Below are 16,821 nucleotides of genomic sequence, written 5' to 3'. Positions count from 1 at the left end.
AAAAAAAAAAAAAAAAAAGATCTGCTGGGGGGAGGGGAGGAGAATTGTTGGACTAATTAACATTTTTTTTTTCCTTTTTCTTCAAATGATTATTATTTCTTCGAATAATTATGTCAACTTCTATGAGGCAAATTGGGATTTCAGAATAGCTGAAGGGGGGAAAGTTTATTGAGTGTAATTAAGTGTTTTATTTTCTGCAAATGCTGTCTTTTCTCTTGTTAGTCTTTCATTATCAGCCTTTCATTTAGCCACCTCCACCTTCTGCACTATTTCTGACTTTGAGTTCTTTCTCTCTCTGTGTGTCTTGTGTGGCTGGGCAGGTGCAGCGGGCCATGTTGACAGCTTGTCCCTCCTCTCTTGCCGCAGGGAAAACTGTCACCCCTGTCATTCAGGCCTATGAACACAGCATGGAGAATGTATGTATGTGTCCCAGTGTGTGTTCTCAGGAGACTGTGACAGTGTGGTGTGAGAGGGGAGAGGGGCTTTATTAGCTCTGCCAGAAACAGCTGAATGCATGGACACTCACTCACTCACCCACACCCCCACACACACACACACACACACACACGTACGTTAAGTTTGCTGAGAACGAATAAAGCATGATGGGAGTTTCACAACCTCAACCTGGAAAGGTAAAGCCTTCAGGAAGCACAACGTTACACCAGATGACACAGTGAAGGGAGAAAGGTCTGTACTGTGTACTAACTACACATTTGCACATGGGAATAGACTGTGGTCACTTGAGACAAACAATAGCAAGACAAGCACGCGGACTCTCATTAAATCTCACTGATGAGTAAAAACAGGGACAATAATTACTTGTAATGTGAATACAGAAATCAAGCACAGCAGAGGCCTGTGGGTAAGAGGAAAAATGACTTCAGACCATAAAGTTGCCATCTTAAAATCTCCTAATTAAATGGGGAACAGCCCTCCAGTAACAACCTAAACCTCAGCTGCGATCAAAGGCTGAAAATATTGGCTGTATCAGATGATACAGTAAATGTCAAGTATGTTCACAAGTTTGTGCCACCTTGGTTAGCTTTTTAATTTTGATGAAGGGCAATTTTCACATTTTGGGCATATTTAACCACTGCTATGCCATTACAGATTTCACTGATTCTCATATGAACACAAATCAGGCAGTAGAATAGTGGACAAAATGCAACTATTTGACCCTTAAACTCTGTCTTGGGACCAAAACCTGCAAACCTGTATGTGTCAAAACTACACCAGATGTGTTTTAAGGGTGAGACACCACCACTCATGTGGGACCCAGGCAGCAAAAAAAAAGAAGAAAAAAAAAGAAGAAAAACAAGCAAGAACCTGTACTCTGAAACAAAACACAAGGCTCCAGTGTGGCTCAGTGGGTTACACAGAGGCTTCAGACTGTGTGTGTGTGTGTGTGTGTGTGTGTGTGTGTGTCCGGTGCTGGGCATTGGCCCTAGACAAAGTGCTCCGCCAGCTTTCTGCCCACTGGTCTTTTCATTGCTGATGGATGGGCCTTGTTCAGCACCATCTGGCTATAGGATATTTCACATTAATCATCACAAACATGCACACACACACGCATACACACACACGTCTGTCTGTTAAACATACACACACCAGATGAGTACAATTGTCTGAATGAATACACAACATACACAACAACATCTATAACCCTGTTTAATATACAGAGGCAGAAAGAAAGAAAGAAAGAAAGAAAGAAAGAAAGAAAGAAAGAAAAACCAAAGAAAGAAAAATAGGAAAACAAAGAAAGAAGGACAATATTTATTCTCACTCACAGCCTGCTGACAGCCATAATAAGCCAGCTAGCCATTTTCCACATTTGTGATTCAGAACTATCCACAGGAGATTAAGAAACAAGCTTGGTACAAAAAAACCCAATTAGTTAATTTAAAAACATTGTTTCATTTGGTTGGTAGCCTGAAGCTATGGAGCAATAAAGCCTCACAAACACACCACCCCCTACCCTGACTCAGTCTTTATTAATGACCTTTTCATACCTATAGGACGATGTGTATTAACAATAATGGATATAAGACACCAATCTCTTGCTTGCCTCTAAATCTGTGTGCTCTCTTTCTCACACACACACACAAGTGGATGTGTTAGTAAACACATAACATCCTTACACAAACTGTAAGCTGAAAGGCCAGACACCCTCTGGAATTTAATGTAAAATGAGGGACATTATCAGACTCCATCTATTTCTATCTAACGGCTATAGTGTCTTAATACAAGCTGATTTGCCTCAACATTTTCACGGTGTATGGACATGGGCAAGGACAGGCAGAACCATGGTTGATCTGGGAGGAAGCATGCTTGACATTAGATTTATTATCATTAAATCATATCTCACGGCTATCTGGGTTTGTAATGCAAGGGGATTTATGTGCACATCTACACAATCTTTGGAAAATGAATAAAATCTAGAGGAACATGGCTGTAAGTTTTGTTGCATAAAAGATTTGCAAGAAACTGTCTTGACATGTTAAAAATATTTGTGCATGAGGGCTATCGGAGGCATACAGAGACAGGATTACTTTTGACTCGTTTTTATCCACATTATGGTGAAATAGGCAAGATTATCAGTAAGTTAGTTGAAATTGCACGATGCTGGGGATTAGAAAGATTGTATGTAGCAGAGTATTTGTTTTACCATTGCAAATGTATTAGCCACTCAATGTGTAATTTCTATTTTAACATAGCTGGCAATAATGCATTTTATAGTATGAAAAATTCTAAGCCAAATAAAAATGAGAAAAAAAAAGCACAATTTTATTTTTTTTTCTGGCTTACAGGCTTCAGAAAAGAAGGGTGAGAGAGATCGAATGACATGCAGGAAAGGCACAAAGGCTGGAAATCAAACATGGGCCATTGTGGAAAGGACTCAGCCTCAGTTCATGGGGTGTGTACTCTACCAGGGAGGCTACTAGGGTGTCCCTTTATGTAGAAATTTGACAGAATTAGTTTTTTTTTTTTTTTTTTACATTTCTAATAATATCTTCTTGGAGGGGGCACTTCAGAAGGTCTGGACTCTGACTACGGCCATGTTTCATCTTTAACCTCAACTTTGGAACGGACAGGGGCTTTATCCCTGAGGATCTCAAGCTGTTCACTGGCTCAGGGTGAATTAAGAAGTCTCAGATCTGGTGAGACAATACAGTGCCTTTAAAGTAGTACTTCACAGAAAGTCTATCTTTTGAGAAGATAGTGCTCAGTATTTTCACAAATAATGCACACATACAAGTCGACTTGTATACTATGACAACTTGTTACTAGAATTCTGGTTAAGTGCCTCTATGTATCTCTAAGTGTTGTTCAAGGTTTTAAGAAGTGGTAAGTAATGTGCGAGAGATTCAGAGGCACGCTTTACCAAAAAATCTATATAAAAAAAATATTTCTTGGGCTTTGTGGGACATTCCAGAGAATTTGCTGAAGAATAACTTAACTTCTACTTTGAACAATATAAACCTTCATGAATCAAGGTGTTCACAAAAACACGCACAAATCAGTGAGCACAAAAAGGTATAAAAGGACAAAGTGTTCAGTAATATGTGAGATGGAGAAGCTCAGCACAGCAGGCTCAATACGATACACTGTCACACAGTTCTAAATTCCTCCGGGAATCATATTCGAGGAGAAAGCATGTTCAAAATAATAAATATCTCATTTAGATGCAAACGTGTTAATGTATTATAAAGACTTCTAACTTCTAGCTCAATTCACATTCGCTGCTTGTAAGAGGTGTGTGTTTATGCCCTCACTTATGTGCATGTGTGTTACAAGTATACTATTATTGGTGTGCCTGTGTATGTGTGTGTGTTTAAGTGTGTGGGAGGCAAAGATCCATGCCTGCCACAGTAAAAACGTGATCTCTCTTATATCCTTTTAATTAGTGTGTAATAGCAGCACCACAGGCACAAGCTCCACTAGAGGTATAAACTCTGCAAAAAAAAAGAGAAAAAAACTTCACCAAGCTAAAGCTTTGTTAAATGACAGTGCAGTGCCTCCTGCATAGAGGCCTTCAATCAGCAACACATACAGCACAATATTCACTGGTAGCAGGCTTCTGCCCTTATTGTTCAAATTTTGCCTCAGTTGTCATTATGATGGTCATACGACTAGTCAGACAATATCTTATTGAAAAATAATATTTACATGATCACAAGGACCAATGATAGTCTAACAGAAAAATGCGTTGACAGCTGTTGCCATGGGGTTGTCACTTTCAGAAGGACGTCTTTATATAAGAACTCAGCACACAAACGCACTTACACACACGTTGTCACAAGGGTCTCATCATCATAAGCATGCCTGAAAAGAGACATGTTCAGTCTTCTGTCAGATGTTCACCTCATAATGTATGAGCCCACTGACACACACAAACATATATACTTACAGATTTATCTTTGACTTCAGAATTCAATCTCTCTCACACTCACTCTTTCTCTCTCTATCACAATGTAATCAGGAACAAACACTTGAGCTGTCTCCATCCGCTAGATTGCTGTCAAGAGATGTCCATCTTAAGAAGACAACAAGCTCATCACAGCCATAAAGACAATACAGTCATGGTGACCTTCAACTTCTTTTGATGTCAAGTGAAGACTTCTGCTTTAGAAGCCAATTTATGCTCTTAGCTCTCACCATTATCAAACAATGTATGAATAGAAAAAATATTTCACCGTGTTGCAAAGAAATTAAAGACCAGGATATTTTACAGGCAAAACCAAACATTCAGATAGATAGAGTCAGAAATGTAAACCAGTGATCACAAACACTGACAGGTGTCTTACCTTATGGTCGTATGGGTTGTAAGAGTGGAAGAGTTGTGAGAGCTCTTTAGTCCTCTGCTTCTTCTGTAGACAATAAAGGAAAACATAATAGAATTTTAAAGTTATACTTAAAATCCATTTCTAGATAGGGAATACTGTCCTACTAATACTAATACTGTGTGCTTTATGTTAGTGATTCAATAAAAAACACCTGGACCTACCTGTGTAACACTGTACACTTAAACCTGACTTGTGTACTTGTTCATTGGTATCAAAAATTATAAAATGTTCCTGGAAACCCTCTAATAGTTAAAAATATAATGCAGACATTAATTCAGTCTATGTTTAGGTGAACGCTTGTATTGTAAATGGGACAAATTATTCACCTCGTCAGGATTCGTACACTTTTTATATATTTTTTGTTTTTATACATTTCCCTCATGGTCTAAAATATTGTTCTTTGGCATGTGCTCATCATCGTCTACTTGTCCTAAAAATAGGGAAAAAAATGACATACGGCATAAATATGGACTTTCAGAATAGTTTTACTCATGTTAACTTACTGGGTCAACAGAAGGGAAAAAAAATCACCATGGCTAAGAACAACGCCTACAGAAATGGAATGAAGAGAGAGAAAAAAATACATTTATTTGCCCACTAGCTGTGGCAGAAAATATTTCTCTTTTTTTTCATTATATTTCCGCCAAAGTCTGGCCTTAACCTTGCATGTCCTTAATGTGTAATGAGATGCACAAGCGTGAGACATGACTGTTTGATGTGTGGCAGTTGTTAATGCAATCAGTTACATGAGGCTGACGCAGTTACAAAGAGTGCTAATTAGCACGCTGATTAGGCCATGTCTGGCTAAGGGGGAAGGATATGTGTATAGTCTATGTAGCTAAAGGGAGTATGCATTCATTGCCATGCTCTCTCCTCCTCTCGCATATGTTAAAGGCTAGATTCTGTGTCCTTAGGCCAGATCTGTACATACGGAGCAACAACCTACAAGTTGCTCTGCTATCGCACACAGGCATCGTTACAGATAAATGCACCTTCAGGATAAACAATGGCAGCTTGAGGATGTGGAGGAGAGGGTGGATGCAGAGACGGGAAAAAAAATGTATCAATTTGTACAGTATGTGTGGTCAAGTTGACAAATATGGAAATAATTTCAAAGGTTAGCATGAGAACACATGACAGGCTGTGCTAACGCCCTTAGACAGGAGGAGTGGAAAGGCTGAGGTAAGAAAAAAAAGTGTCAAAGTGAACAGAAAAGAGATTATGTCGCAAGAAAGACAAACGCAAAAATAAAGTAAGGGGGTAAAATAAAGGTACAGTTTAGGGTACAAGTGTTTAAAAGTAACGAATGTACAGTACTCCTTGCCCTAGGCAAACTATCATTTCGATTTTGCTGTTCTCTTTGTCCTTTCATCACTCATGCCCTAGTCTCTACTCTTTCCATCTGTGTATATCTAAACTTTTTTTTCTTCCCCACGGTCCAATTCCACCCATCTCTTACACATTCTCTGTTCACCAAAAGCTCTTGAGATCCATACGATCCTGTAATCATTGCCCCTGTCCTTCTGCCATCTTCTCATTCTTGTTTTCACCTGATTCCTTCTCGCTTTCTCTGCCAAAGGGCTCTCCAGAATCTCCAAATCCTCTTTCTCTCGTTTTCTTTGCCTTTCCACGTTATCCCTTGGTGCTCTACCCCTCCCTCACTCCCTGTGTTTTTCTCCAGTGAAGGAATACTCATACTAATCACTCTGTCTTCACTCTCACCCATCCTCCCCCTATAGGTCTTGTCCCCCCTCATCTCTCTCACTCTCACTTGCTCTCTCTCCCTCTGCCTGGAGCACCGTAGTTGAGAGCAATTCTCTCATCATTTCTCCTCAGCATCACTCTCTCCCCTCCTTCCATCCTTTCATCACTCTCACCATCACTCTGCATTTGGTGATGGTCAACTGTGTGTGAGTGTGTGAGGAACTGTAAGACAGATGTAACTGCAGGTAAGGATTTCTCGACCACCAATGAGCTCCCAGCAGAATTTATCCAGTTCAATAGTGCGCGCACACACAGATACAAAAAACACACACCCCAGGCACACACTCCAACACAGACTCACACACTGACTTGGAAAGACACATGCTGTGCACTCATAATGAACAAAAGTGTGAAAACATGCCAAATACAAGAACATGAAAACAGAATGAAAAATAGAGAGAATAAAACAAATTAAAGAAAAGATACAAATGAGAAAGAGAGAGAAGTATGAGAAAGTGTAACCTCACTCTATTAGGAGGTAAAACCAGCAGGCTTTCATACAGAGACGACCATTTCATTCATATCTCCTACCATAATAGAAATTAATGAAGAGGACACCTCATCTCATTACTTGTAATCCAACAGTCTTAGTTTCCTGAAGTATTGTTGATATTTACACAAAGGTCAGGAGAAATGTCAAAAGACATTTGCGACATCCTAAGTTTAAACTACTGGACTAGTAGGAAAAGTTTGCTAAGGGGAAGTGAATGAGAAATGTTCTCATTATCTCATAACAGCTGCTGTCGTAGTACCCTTGAGCAAAAACTCTGCCTAGAACTAACTAAGCTTGCACTGGAGAGGCGGAGATGTGTGAACTTTGCTAATATGAAGCAAGATGCCACACATGCTCTGCTATTCATATGCATTTTGAGACTTAAGTAAAGCTGATATAAACAACCAGAAATGAAAAGCAGACTTTATTAAACATTAAGCGTTTGATGTGACAGTCTGGATTGCAGTTGTTTAACTCAGACGCCCTTACTTTCCAATACTTCTCCGACAAGACACAACATAAAAGAGGTCAATACACCTGTCTCTAGCTATACAATATTTATTTACGTAAACAATCCTGCTTCATTAATATAAAAAATGTTATACAGTGGTCCCTTGTTTATCGCGGGGGATACGTTCTAAAAATAACCCGTAATAGACGAAATCCGCAAAGTAATCAGCTTTATTTTTTACAATTATTATACATGTTTTAAGGCCGTAAAACCGCCAACCACACACTTTTATACACTTTTCTCAGACAGGCATTAACATTTTCTCACATTTCTCTCTTATTTAAACACCTCTCCCTTAGCCAATCAGGACGCCGAACACAATGCGCGTTCATACTGTACAGTACGCTGTAAAAAAAAAAAGCATGCAAAATGACACAAAAAAAATCCGCGAAACACCAAGGCTGCGAAAGGTGAACCACGTTATAGTGAGGGACAACTGTATTGTGTAAATACGACTGCAACCTGCTCCTACAGACCTGAAATCGCCATCAAAAACAGTGCTACATTTACATAATCTGAGATCCACCACCTTGTTAATGCAAATGTTTCAAGTAATCATGCATCTCTCACAAAGTCAGTGTTACCTTTCCTATTTCATTGCATCTTTATTTCTGAGAGCTTTATTAATGTGCTGCATACTAATGTACCTGTATACAGGTATGTGTATGTGCACGTGCATGCATGTGTGCTCCATCAACCAGAGAAGTTAATCTAGCATGCCATCGAGGTTGTGTTAGTGGCAACCCAGCAAAACAAAGCCACTGTCTGTGTGTGGGTGTCTGTGGACTTGTCACAGTGGTGATGATGAACGATGGTTGTTACCATTACGTCCATCTGTTGTTGCCACCAGAGACGGATGCTGGGTCTAACGGGAAGTGACATTTCATGGATGTATACACTTGTACTCATATACAGACTCCAAACACAGGCAGGAACACACATTGTGCTGCCTATAGTGCACACAAACTTACACACTGCTGTTATAACACTATCTTATTTGAAGTACGAATATCTGCTGTGAAGCTCTGAGGCAATGAGTGTAATTACCCTGATTAAACTATTCTTGATAATTAACAACACCGCTGATTGATAGACAATATTAAGCCATGTAAAAAATTGTCTCGAAAGTGGCAGCTTTTTAAAAGGTAAATTTTAGGCAAATTGGCAAGCAAATAAAAATAAATCTGAATCTGAAAACATAGACATGCTCAATGCGACTCTAAGGCAATAGAAATGTGTGTGTGTGTGTTCTTGTACAGCAGTATGCCCATGTGTGAGAGTGTTGTGGGGCAAGGTAACAGTGATCTTGCCTTAGCTTGTACTATATGAGCTCCAGGCTTACCAGCATGTGCCCGTTTGTCTTTCCCTAATGACAGGCAGATGTTAGTGCTATAGAGCCTACACCTACGGCACGCACGTGTTATATTACTCCAAGAAAAACCTCAGGCATTATCCATGTGCGGCTGTGTTTCTATGTGCAAGGATTAACACTTCCTAAAGCATAAAGCATCACAATGAGAGTGGTCACAATGGTGCTGATCTGTGTCTGTGACCATTTTGTCTCTACAGAGGTCACTGCACATAACATGGTCCAATTATGTTGACTTGTGTCAGATATGCTGCATGTTCTGTTAACTAAGATGTATTCATGGTATAAACTGTTAATGTTTTGTGTTAATCTAGAGAAAGGGACATAACTTTTTTCTTTTTTGAAGAAAGATGACCTGGATGACTGAGAACCTTCACAGAAAACTTTTTAAATTTTTTTTATTTTGAGTTTCTAATCACAGATATATGTTCACACTCAGCGTGGTGAAATGTCTTACTGCAGCTCTCCATTTTTTTTTGAAGAGACTATAAACATGGTGGTATGGTAGTCATTAAAACACATTCAGGTGAGTAAAACAGTTAAAAACAGTTGGTACACTCACACTGTTCATTGTGTTTCACTGGCCTTCAGAAAATCGTGTTCACCTTTGTTTTTTTCCTTTTGAGCCAGTATCTGATAGATCACCTATATTATTAGGGGAACTGTAAGATTATTATTATTATTTGTTTATTTTTTATGTATTATTTGATTCCATTCATTCTATTGTATTGCTCTGTGTGCATGCCTTAGATTTTCATTTAAAAAAACAAGGATTTTTTTCATGCTTTGTTCACCACTATCACCTCTATGCAGCATCAAATAAACCCCTCATCCTCTTCTATAAAAATCTACACTTATGTGTTTTGTATACAGTTGTCCCTCGCTATATCGTGGTTCACTTTTCGCGGACTCGCTGTTTCGCGGATTTTTTTTGTGTAATTTTGCATGCTTTTTTTACAGTGTACTGTACAGTATGAACGCGCATTGTGTTCTGCGTCCTGATTAACTAAGGGCAGGCACGGACTGATAATCTGGCATACCGTGCCATACGTGCTATTTGGGCCAACAAGTCCAGATATATATATATATAACCAGTAGATCACACAGCCCAAACACACTGTTGGGCAGTCTTAGATATGGGCAATGCGGGCGGCCGCCCAGGGCGCAGTCTCCGTGAGCCCGCGTAGCGCAGGGCGCACGGCGCATCTAGGGCGCACGAGAAAAAAAAATTCGCCTGGTTGTGGGCTGGGCTGGTCCAAAATGCCAGTGCCGATTTTTTGTCCCAGTCCGCCACTGACTAAGGGAGTACTGTACAAAATGTGTGTAAAAAGGTGTATAAAAGTGTGTGGTTAGGACTTTTACGGCCTTAAAACATGTATAATAATTGTAAAACTTACTTTGCGGATTTCGTTTATTGCGGGTTATTTTTAGAACGTATCCCCCGCGATAAACGAGGGACCACTGTATTTGGAATTTTTTTTTAGAACATTGTTACGCTCAGACCCTCTAGCTAGTTAAAACTCTAGGATGACTAGCATACTGATGACCTATTCAGATTAGAAAAAAACGCATTTAAATGCGGCAAGCAAAAACTGTGATCATTAAATGCAATGTGTCATCCGTTCCATTATTAGTGTACTAGCTCCTCATTAATCAAATTCAGGCCAACCTGGCCCCAGACAGCAACTTAACCATTAACGCAACCTTAATACCTGTTAGACTGCCCTTAGTTGAGTGTTATTATCTCCCCTGATATGTGTGTGAGAGACTGCGTGTGCTTTTGGGACAGAGAGGGAAGAAAGCATGCATGTATGTGTCCATGCAAGTGTTTGTGTGGATGTCCAGGCGTAGATAAATGATAGTGAGGCTAGGAGATGGAGCTACTAGTGTTGGGCCAGCTGTTTCACTTTGACAGCTGCCGCAATGGTGCCTTGTGGGTAATGGAGTTCTTAACCAATAACAACCTGGGGAAATTAAAAACACTGTCCCACCAGAATAGTTAATCTCCTTCCCTATCACTTTTTTCTATCTTTCTCTCCAGCAGCTGCTCATTCTTCAACTCTTCCTTGCATACCAATAGGAATCCGAGCACACACATACACACACACTCTACACTCACCAAGTCCATTTATCAAGGCTAAGTTCTAGTCACCTGGGGATGATTATGGAGATCCAAGCTAATAGCATTCACATCCTTTTATTCTCAACATGCTCCCTTCTCTCCCTCCATCCCTCCATCCCTGTGGTCTCCTATTCTTTCCATCTGTCTCTGCTCTCTGCTCCATCCTGTATTTTCTCATATATCATCTATTACAAAAGGTAATAAGTTAGACCTACAGATACCTCAAAACACCTGGACCACGTCGCAGCTGGACCCTCTCCAGCTCTCTCAGTAAGCTCACTGGTTTACTGAAATAAATCTGTCTGTGGGTTTTTTCTATTCAAATATATGTGCTTTTGTCATGGCTGGAAATCAGAACGCTGAAACAAAACCATATTTTTTATGCAACATCATAAAAATAATGACAGTATACTGATAATGTGCAAAAATATGGAAAAACAACTTGGACACACTAACTGGTTCATGAGAAGAGTCTGCTTTTTATTGTTTCTTTTAATGACAATTACTCTTTCAGCCAACTGCAGTCTCTAAATTTTGAGTCATTTTCTCCCTTTGTCCAAAGCAATATATTAATAATGCCCTTTGGCTTATTATTTTTTTCTCCAATGAGAACTGTGAGTGTAGGAAAAAATGTACTGTAGCTAGGGAAAAAGCCCCCTCCATGAAAACAAAGACAAGATCACTTTACTTATTCTCTCATTTCCAATGTGTTTTCCAGGACCTGAAAACTAATTTTCAAATTTCCAGGATATCCAAGGCATGTGGGAACCTTTCTCAAACAAACAACCTTCAGTCCTCATTATCTATCTCTGCCTATTACCCTGAACACACACACTCTTACACAAGTGACTGGTGACTGAGAATGGCTGCTTGCATTTTGGAGAATGGGCTGTATTGACAGTTCAATTAACCAGCTCATCACACAGAATGTCCACCGCTGTCAAAGCCCTAGATTATGTGGTCATGCCTAACCGCTTCATAAAATATGCTTGCCTCTCGATGTGTTCCAGTGGTGCAATGACCTCAAACTGCTTTCAAGTCCATAACCACTGAGGTTCATCTGCTCTGCAAGGTACAGTAAAATAAAGAACACTAAATCACACAAAAAAAAACAAACAATGTGCTGGTACTATCACACTAAGTAAGATCTGATTTGCCTCCAGTTGACAGTGGTGCTGGGAAAGGTCATGTCTGCATCCCATAAAGATAAGAAAAGGTAAATATCAGCACTTGGTTTTAAAAGGCAGAGTGTGCTACATTTGTATGGTTAACGTCCATGGACACATACCACCACCTTTACCACAGCCAAATGGTGAGATTGACATCTTCATCATCAGCTGCCATATTTAGCAGGTGAGCACTCATAATGGCCAATTACATTTCTAAAGGAGGTAGTGCCCCTTCAGGTCCCTGTAGCTGTTTCTTTTTGTCTCATTTTATTTCCCCCATCCGTCTCCCTTTCCCTTTTATCTTTTCTTCCTATCCTTCTATACCTTTTCTCCCTCTCTCTCAGGCCTCCTTCTGTCTCTGCTTCCTACTCCATCTAGTTCTCCATCCATCCCTCCTGTGGCTATTCAACACAGTTGTGTTCCAGACAAACCATCTGGTGCACTTTATTAATGACTGACCCTACATGGCCTAGACGTCGCCTAGCTGCCACCACTCGCTGTGTGTGTGTGTCTATCTGTATATGTGTGTGTGTGTAAGAACAGGTGCATGGTGACTGATGATGTGATGTTGTGTGCAGCTTTAACCACCGAAGCAGGTGTACCAGTTACAGGGACCCTGACATATTATTCTGACTCTCTCTCTCTCCTTCTCTCACCTTTTACTACTCTCTGTCAAGCACAAATATACCCACAATTAACTTCAATTTCAATATTTAGACGACCAGTGAAACTGCTATTAGGGATGCAGGATGACAATGAAAACATGTGATTGTATTCAAGGCAGTTTAAAAAAAAAGGCACAATGGTTTAGGTGAAACAAGACACCCCCTTTGTTGCCTGTGTATTTTAGACAATTTACAATGCATATTTTAATGCTTAATCTGTAATTCAGTACAAACCTCTTAGTCATTAAATAAACAATAAAAGTAGCTATTAAAATAATTTTGTATCTAAAAAAAGGCTGATTTGACAGCAAAAGGTTTCCACAGGAGCCAGCAATCTGCCAAAGTCTGACAATCAGAGAGCTGCCTGCGGAATGAAGTCTTGGATAGATGCATGCTGACATCCAACCGTTGACAATAAAAGTCGGATGAGACAGGAGGAAGAAGGAAAGGAGAGCGGAAAAAAAAGATAAGAAGAGGAGAAGCAGTGATGTGGTTGTCTGGGGAGTGATCCCTCTAAGACACACTCAGCTTCTCCTCAGAGAATGAAGGAAGATAGGAGGGAGGAGAGAAAAAGAGAATGACTTATGAAGACGCTCCACTTGAAAGAGATGTGTCAACACTTTGATGGTAAAGAGTGAGAGGGTGCAAATGTACGAACAGATAGAACATACAGTATAGGTTATAGCATAATGTACGAGGTCAAACTAAAGAAAAGAACAAGCATAAGTAGCATGCGTGTCATGGTTAACATTGAGTAATGTTGGAACTGTTACAGCTTGATTAAATGTGGATGTAAGTAATGATGTAAGTACGCAACTATGTATGGGACTACTTTGAGTCTATTGGCCCCAAAAAAATACCAAGCTGAATGCTAAACAAGCAATAATTCCTTTTGCTTATTATTAGATAAAGAAGGAACAGAACTTAATTTAATCACAGTATGTGCGTATAATTGTGCATCCAATCCAAAACTTGAACATAATGAAAATAATGAGCATAAAAATACACTGTAGGGACTGTAGAGAGTATCAATGGTCATAAGCAACATTGCTGTGGATGTATGATTTACAATTGTACTGCAGATAACTTCGGCTCTGCCAAACTATCAGGCAAAAGGTCAAGAAAATCCTGGAACTGCTGATGGTTATGTATCCAATCAGTGGACACACACTCTCACTTACTCGCTCTCTGACACACACCTTTCCTAACAATTATGACTTCAATAGCTGTTAAGTGTTTTTTTAATTTGGAGCAGAGTGAGAGAGAGAGAGTGGCAGAGAGACGCAGGAACCTGTCAGGAGTTGTGTGGTTTTACAGAAAACAAAAAAGAGGTTAAAATGCAGCAGCTACTACTGGGAAACAAGCAGTTACTCTGCTCTCCGTGTAAAAATTCACCTCTCTCTGTGGCAATTCGTATAATGATTACTCATTTAAGGAGACATTTCAGTTTTAAGACTGACTGAGGCTTTGTAGACAGATGTCGTATCCATCACAGTCAGTTGCCTTTTGCTCAACTCAGTCCCACCCTGAAGATCTTGGACTTTAAATAAATCTGGATTTTCTGGTCCCAGTTACAGTAACTAGCAACACCAAATGCAGGCTTTAACATTTTCACATTTACACATTAACACTATTTGCTATCATACAGTATGTGTACTAACTGTCTGTCTGTCTGTCTGACTGAAAGGGACAAACACATTTCCCCCTACAGACGTCGTTCAGGATTAGTAATATTAAAATTCATACGTAAATCATGACAGAAATGGAACAGGCTTTCACATTTTCAGTTGACAGGGGGCCAGCCAGTTTCCTCAATACACGTGCAGTTTTGTGTGTGCACTCACAGTACAATATATGTAGTAGCCAGTGTAAGTATATAAGTGTATATACAGTGTGTCAGGCAGGTCATGTTTTTGGCTTTGCCAAAATAGGATTCTGTGAGGTCACAAAACATAACTTAGAGTCCTGCACTAAGTTATTGTCTGTGATCACAATAAGGGCAGCTAAATTTAGACAAATTCAGATATGCCATAAGACTAGTATTAAAAGAGTCCTCCTTGTCCACACTCACCACATGCGCTGGTACTTGTTCCATCTTGGCAGCAGGTGTACCGGGTCTGGGGTAGAACTGGTTGATGAAGAGACTTGGGAATTGATAGAGTTTTACCAAGTCTATTGTCTCTTGGAAGTCTTCTTCTGTCTCACCAGGAAAACCGCAGATTATGTCTGTGGCAATGGTTACACCTGGAACCCTAAAAGAGACACAGAGACATTTTAAAAAACAACTGCTGTTAGGGTCCCCTTGAGGAGAGTACTAACTTATACTTAACTTCAGGTCTTGCAGAAAAATAGCAAGAATGATCCTTTGACAAAACAAAATTATATATATAATAAATACATCAGACAGAGCAACCATGAAGCCAATCTTCAGATCTTCTTCTTCCACTGTGGATACATGTCTTTGATAAAACTATGGGGGGCACCAGCATTAAAGGAAGCTTAGGCCTTTCCCCAAGGAGTCATTCAGCCAATCAAACCCTGATTAGCGACCTCTGCTGCCGAATCAATGGCTATTGATTATTGACCCGTTGGCTCATTGGATTATTCAGAGTCACTAGGGTGTGGGAATAGATGCATTGATAAGTTCTATATATTTTGTTTGTATTGACAGCAGTTGGATGGCTTGTAAGAGACTTAGTCATCGTTGTCTGTCAGAAAACCATGTATCTTTAGAGAACATGCTTGACATTCCTGTTGAGATATATGCTGTTTTGAAATGTTGGCATACTGTTTCAATGATTAAGATTCATCTCAAAGGCATTTAACATCATCTCTGATCACTAAAGTAGGTCCAGACTACCAAAGTGGGCTAAATTGCCAATGTGAAAATTCTGCTGGGAACATAATTTAATTCTTAAAAAGTATGTTGAGAAGCAAAGTCCAAATTAGTTCTGACAAGCTGGCTTTCCAATTGCTTGTTTCTGAGAATGTAGTTATTTGCTAGAGTGACCTTTTTTCTTCAGACTGGGAATGATATCAAGTATGGAAACAACTTGACATCATTCTCAATACAAGCAAACCAAAAAATGGATTAAAAGCTTTCTAACATCAAATATCTAGATGCAGTGGAATGGGTGGGAGACTGGAGCCTCTTAATGCAATGTGTTATGTGTCAAGCAGTCTGCTACAAGAAAAGCAAAAAAAAATAAAAAAATAAAAAAGATTATCTATTGTTCAGAATCCTTGAAATCTGTAAGACAGTAAGATAAGAAACAAATACACAAATAAGAGAACATGGTCGACAAAAAGAAAGACAGCTTAACAAAGACATTAAGAAAAGAGTGGAAAGAATGTTTTCTCTGCAATCGACAGCATGATGCATCTTTAATTACATTAACTTCCTGCATCTGCAACCCCATGATAACCCCTGACCTATTGATGACTTCCAATTGGCTGATTGTCATTAAAATATACCAATGGCCTCCAGGCACAGGCATCCTTGACCTCTCACGTCAGCCTGACAACTCCCCAATGGAAAAGTAAAACTAAATAAATTGAAAACAAAAATCTCAGCATTGAATTGTTACATGAATGAATAAATGAATATTTCTTTGTTTGTGATTAAAATTGATTTGAATACCCTCAAGCAGTGCTTCTAAACCTCCTGAGTATTTAATACAAAATACATAGTTTTAATCCTTTACTTTGTTATGTAAACAGAGGACTATTTACAGCCTGAAGGCATCCCATAATAATTAATTAAGTAAAGTGTCCTGAAAATGGGAAATACAGTTCATTTTATGGAGCCAAGGTTCCCTACTGTGTTAGTGTGTACCCACATTGCTCATCAGTAAGTAACTTTTTTTGGAAGGTTTAGTCTAGAA

The 16,821-nt window shown here is 39.4% G+C and overlaps 1 protein-coding gene and 1 long non-coding RNA gene across 3 annotated transcripts in view; both read right to left on the bottom strand.

Annotated features, from left to right (window-relative positions):
* Positions 1–16,821, bottom strand: part of cdkal1 (CDK5 regulatory subunit associated protein 1-like 1) — a 211,727-nt gene that overhangs the window by 47,755 nt on the left and 147,151 nt on the right. For both annotated transcript variants that reach the window (XM_010732365.3, XM_027286342.1), the window contains exons 11-12: positions 15,009–15,189; positions 4,806–4,868 (exon numbers count right to left, since the gene is read on the bottom strand). In XM_010732365.3, coding sequence (XP_010730667.1) covers positions 4,806–4,868; positions 15,009–15,189 — 244 coding nt within the window. The remainder of the gene's footprint in view (positions 1–4,805; positions 4,869–15,008; positions 15,190–16,821) is intronic.
* On the bottom strand, positions 2,977–4,797 carry LOC113747266 (uncharacterized). Its single transcript, XR_003463510.1, has 2 exons — positions 4,409–4,797; positions 2,977–4,323 (listed from the first exon to the last, which is right to left on the bottom strand). It is a non-coding gene; the product is annotated as an uncharacterized LOC113747266 (long non-coding RNA).

This window comes from Larimichthys crocea, chromosome XIII (assembly GCF_000972845.2).
Source record: "Larimichthys crocea isolate SSNF chromosome XIII, L_crocea_2.0, whole genome shotgun sequence".
Lineage (NCBI taxonomy): Eukaryota > Metazoa > Chordata > Actinopteri > Sciaenidae > Larimichthys > Larimichthys crocea.
Note: the sequence above shows the minus strand (reverse complement) of the source record. Positions and strands in the feature narration are given on the sequence as shown.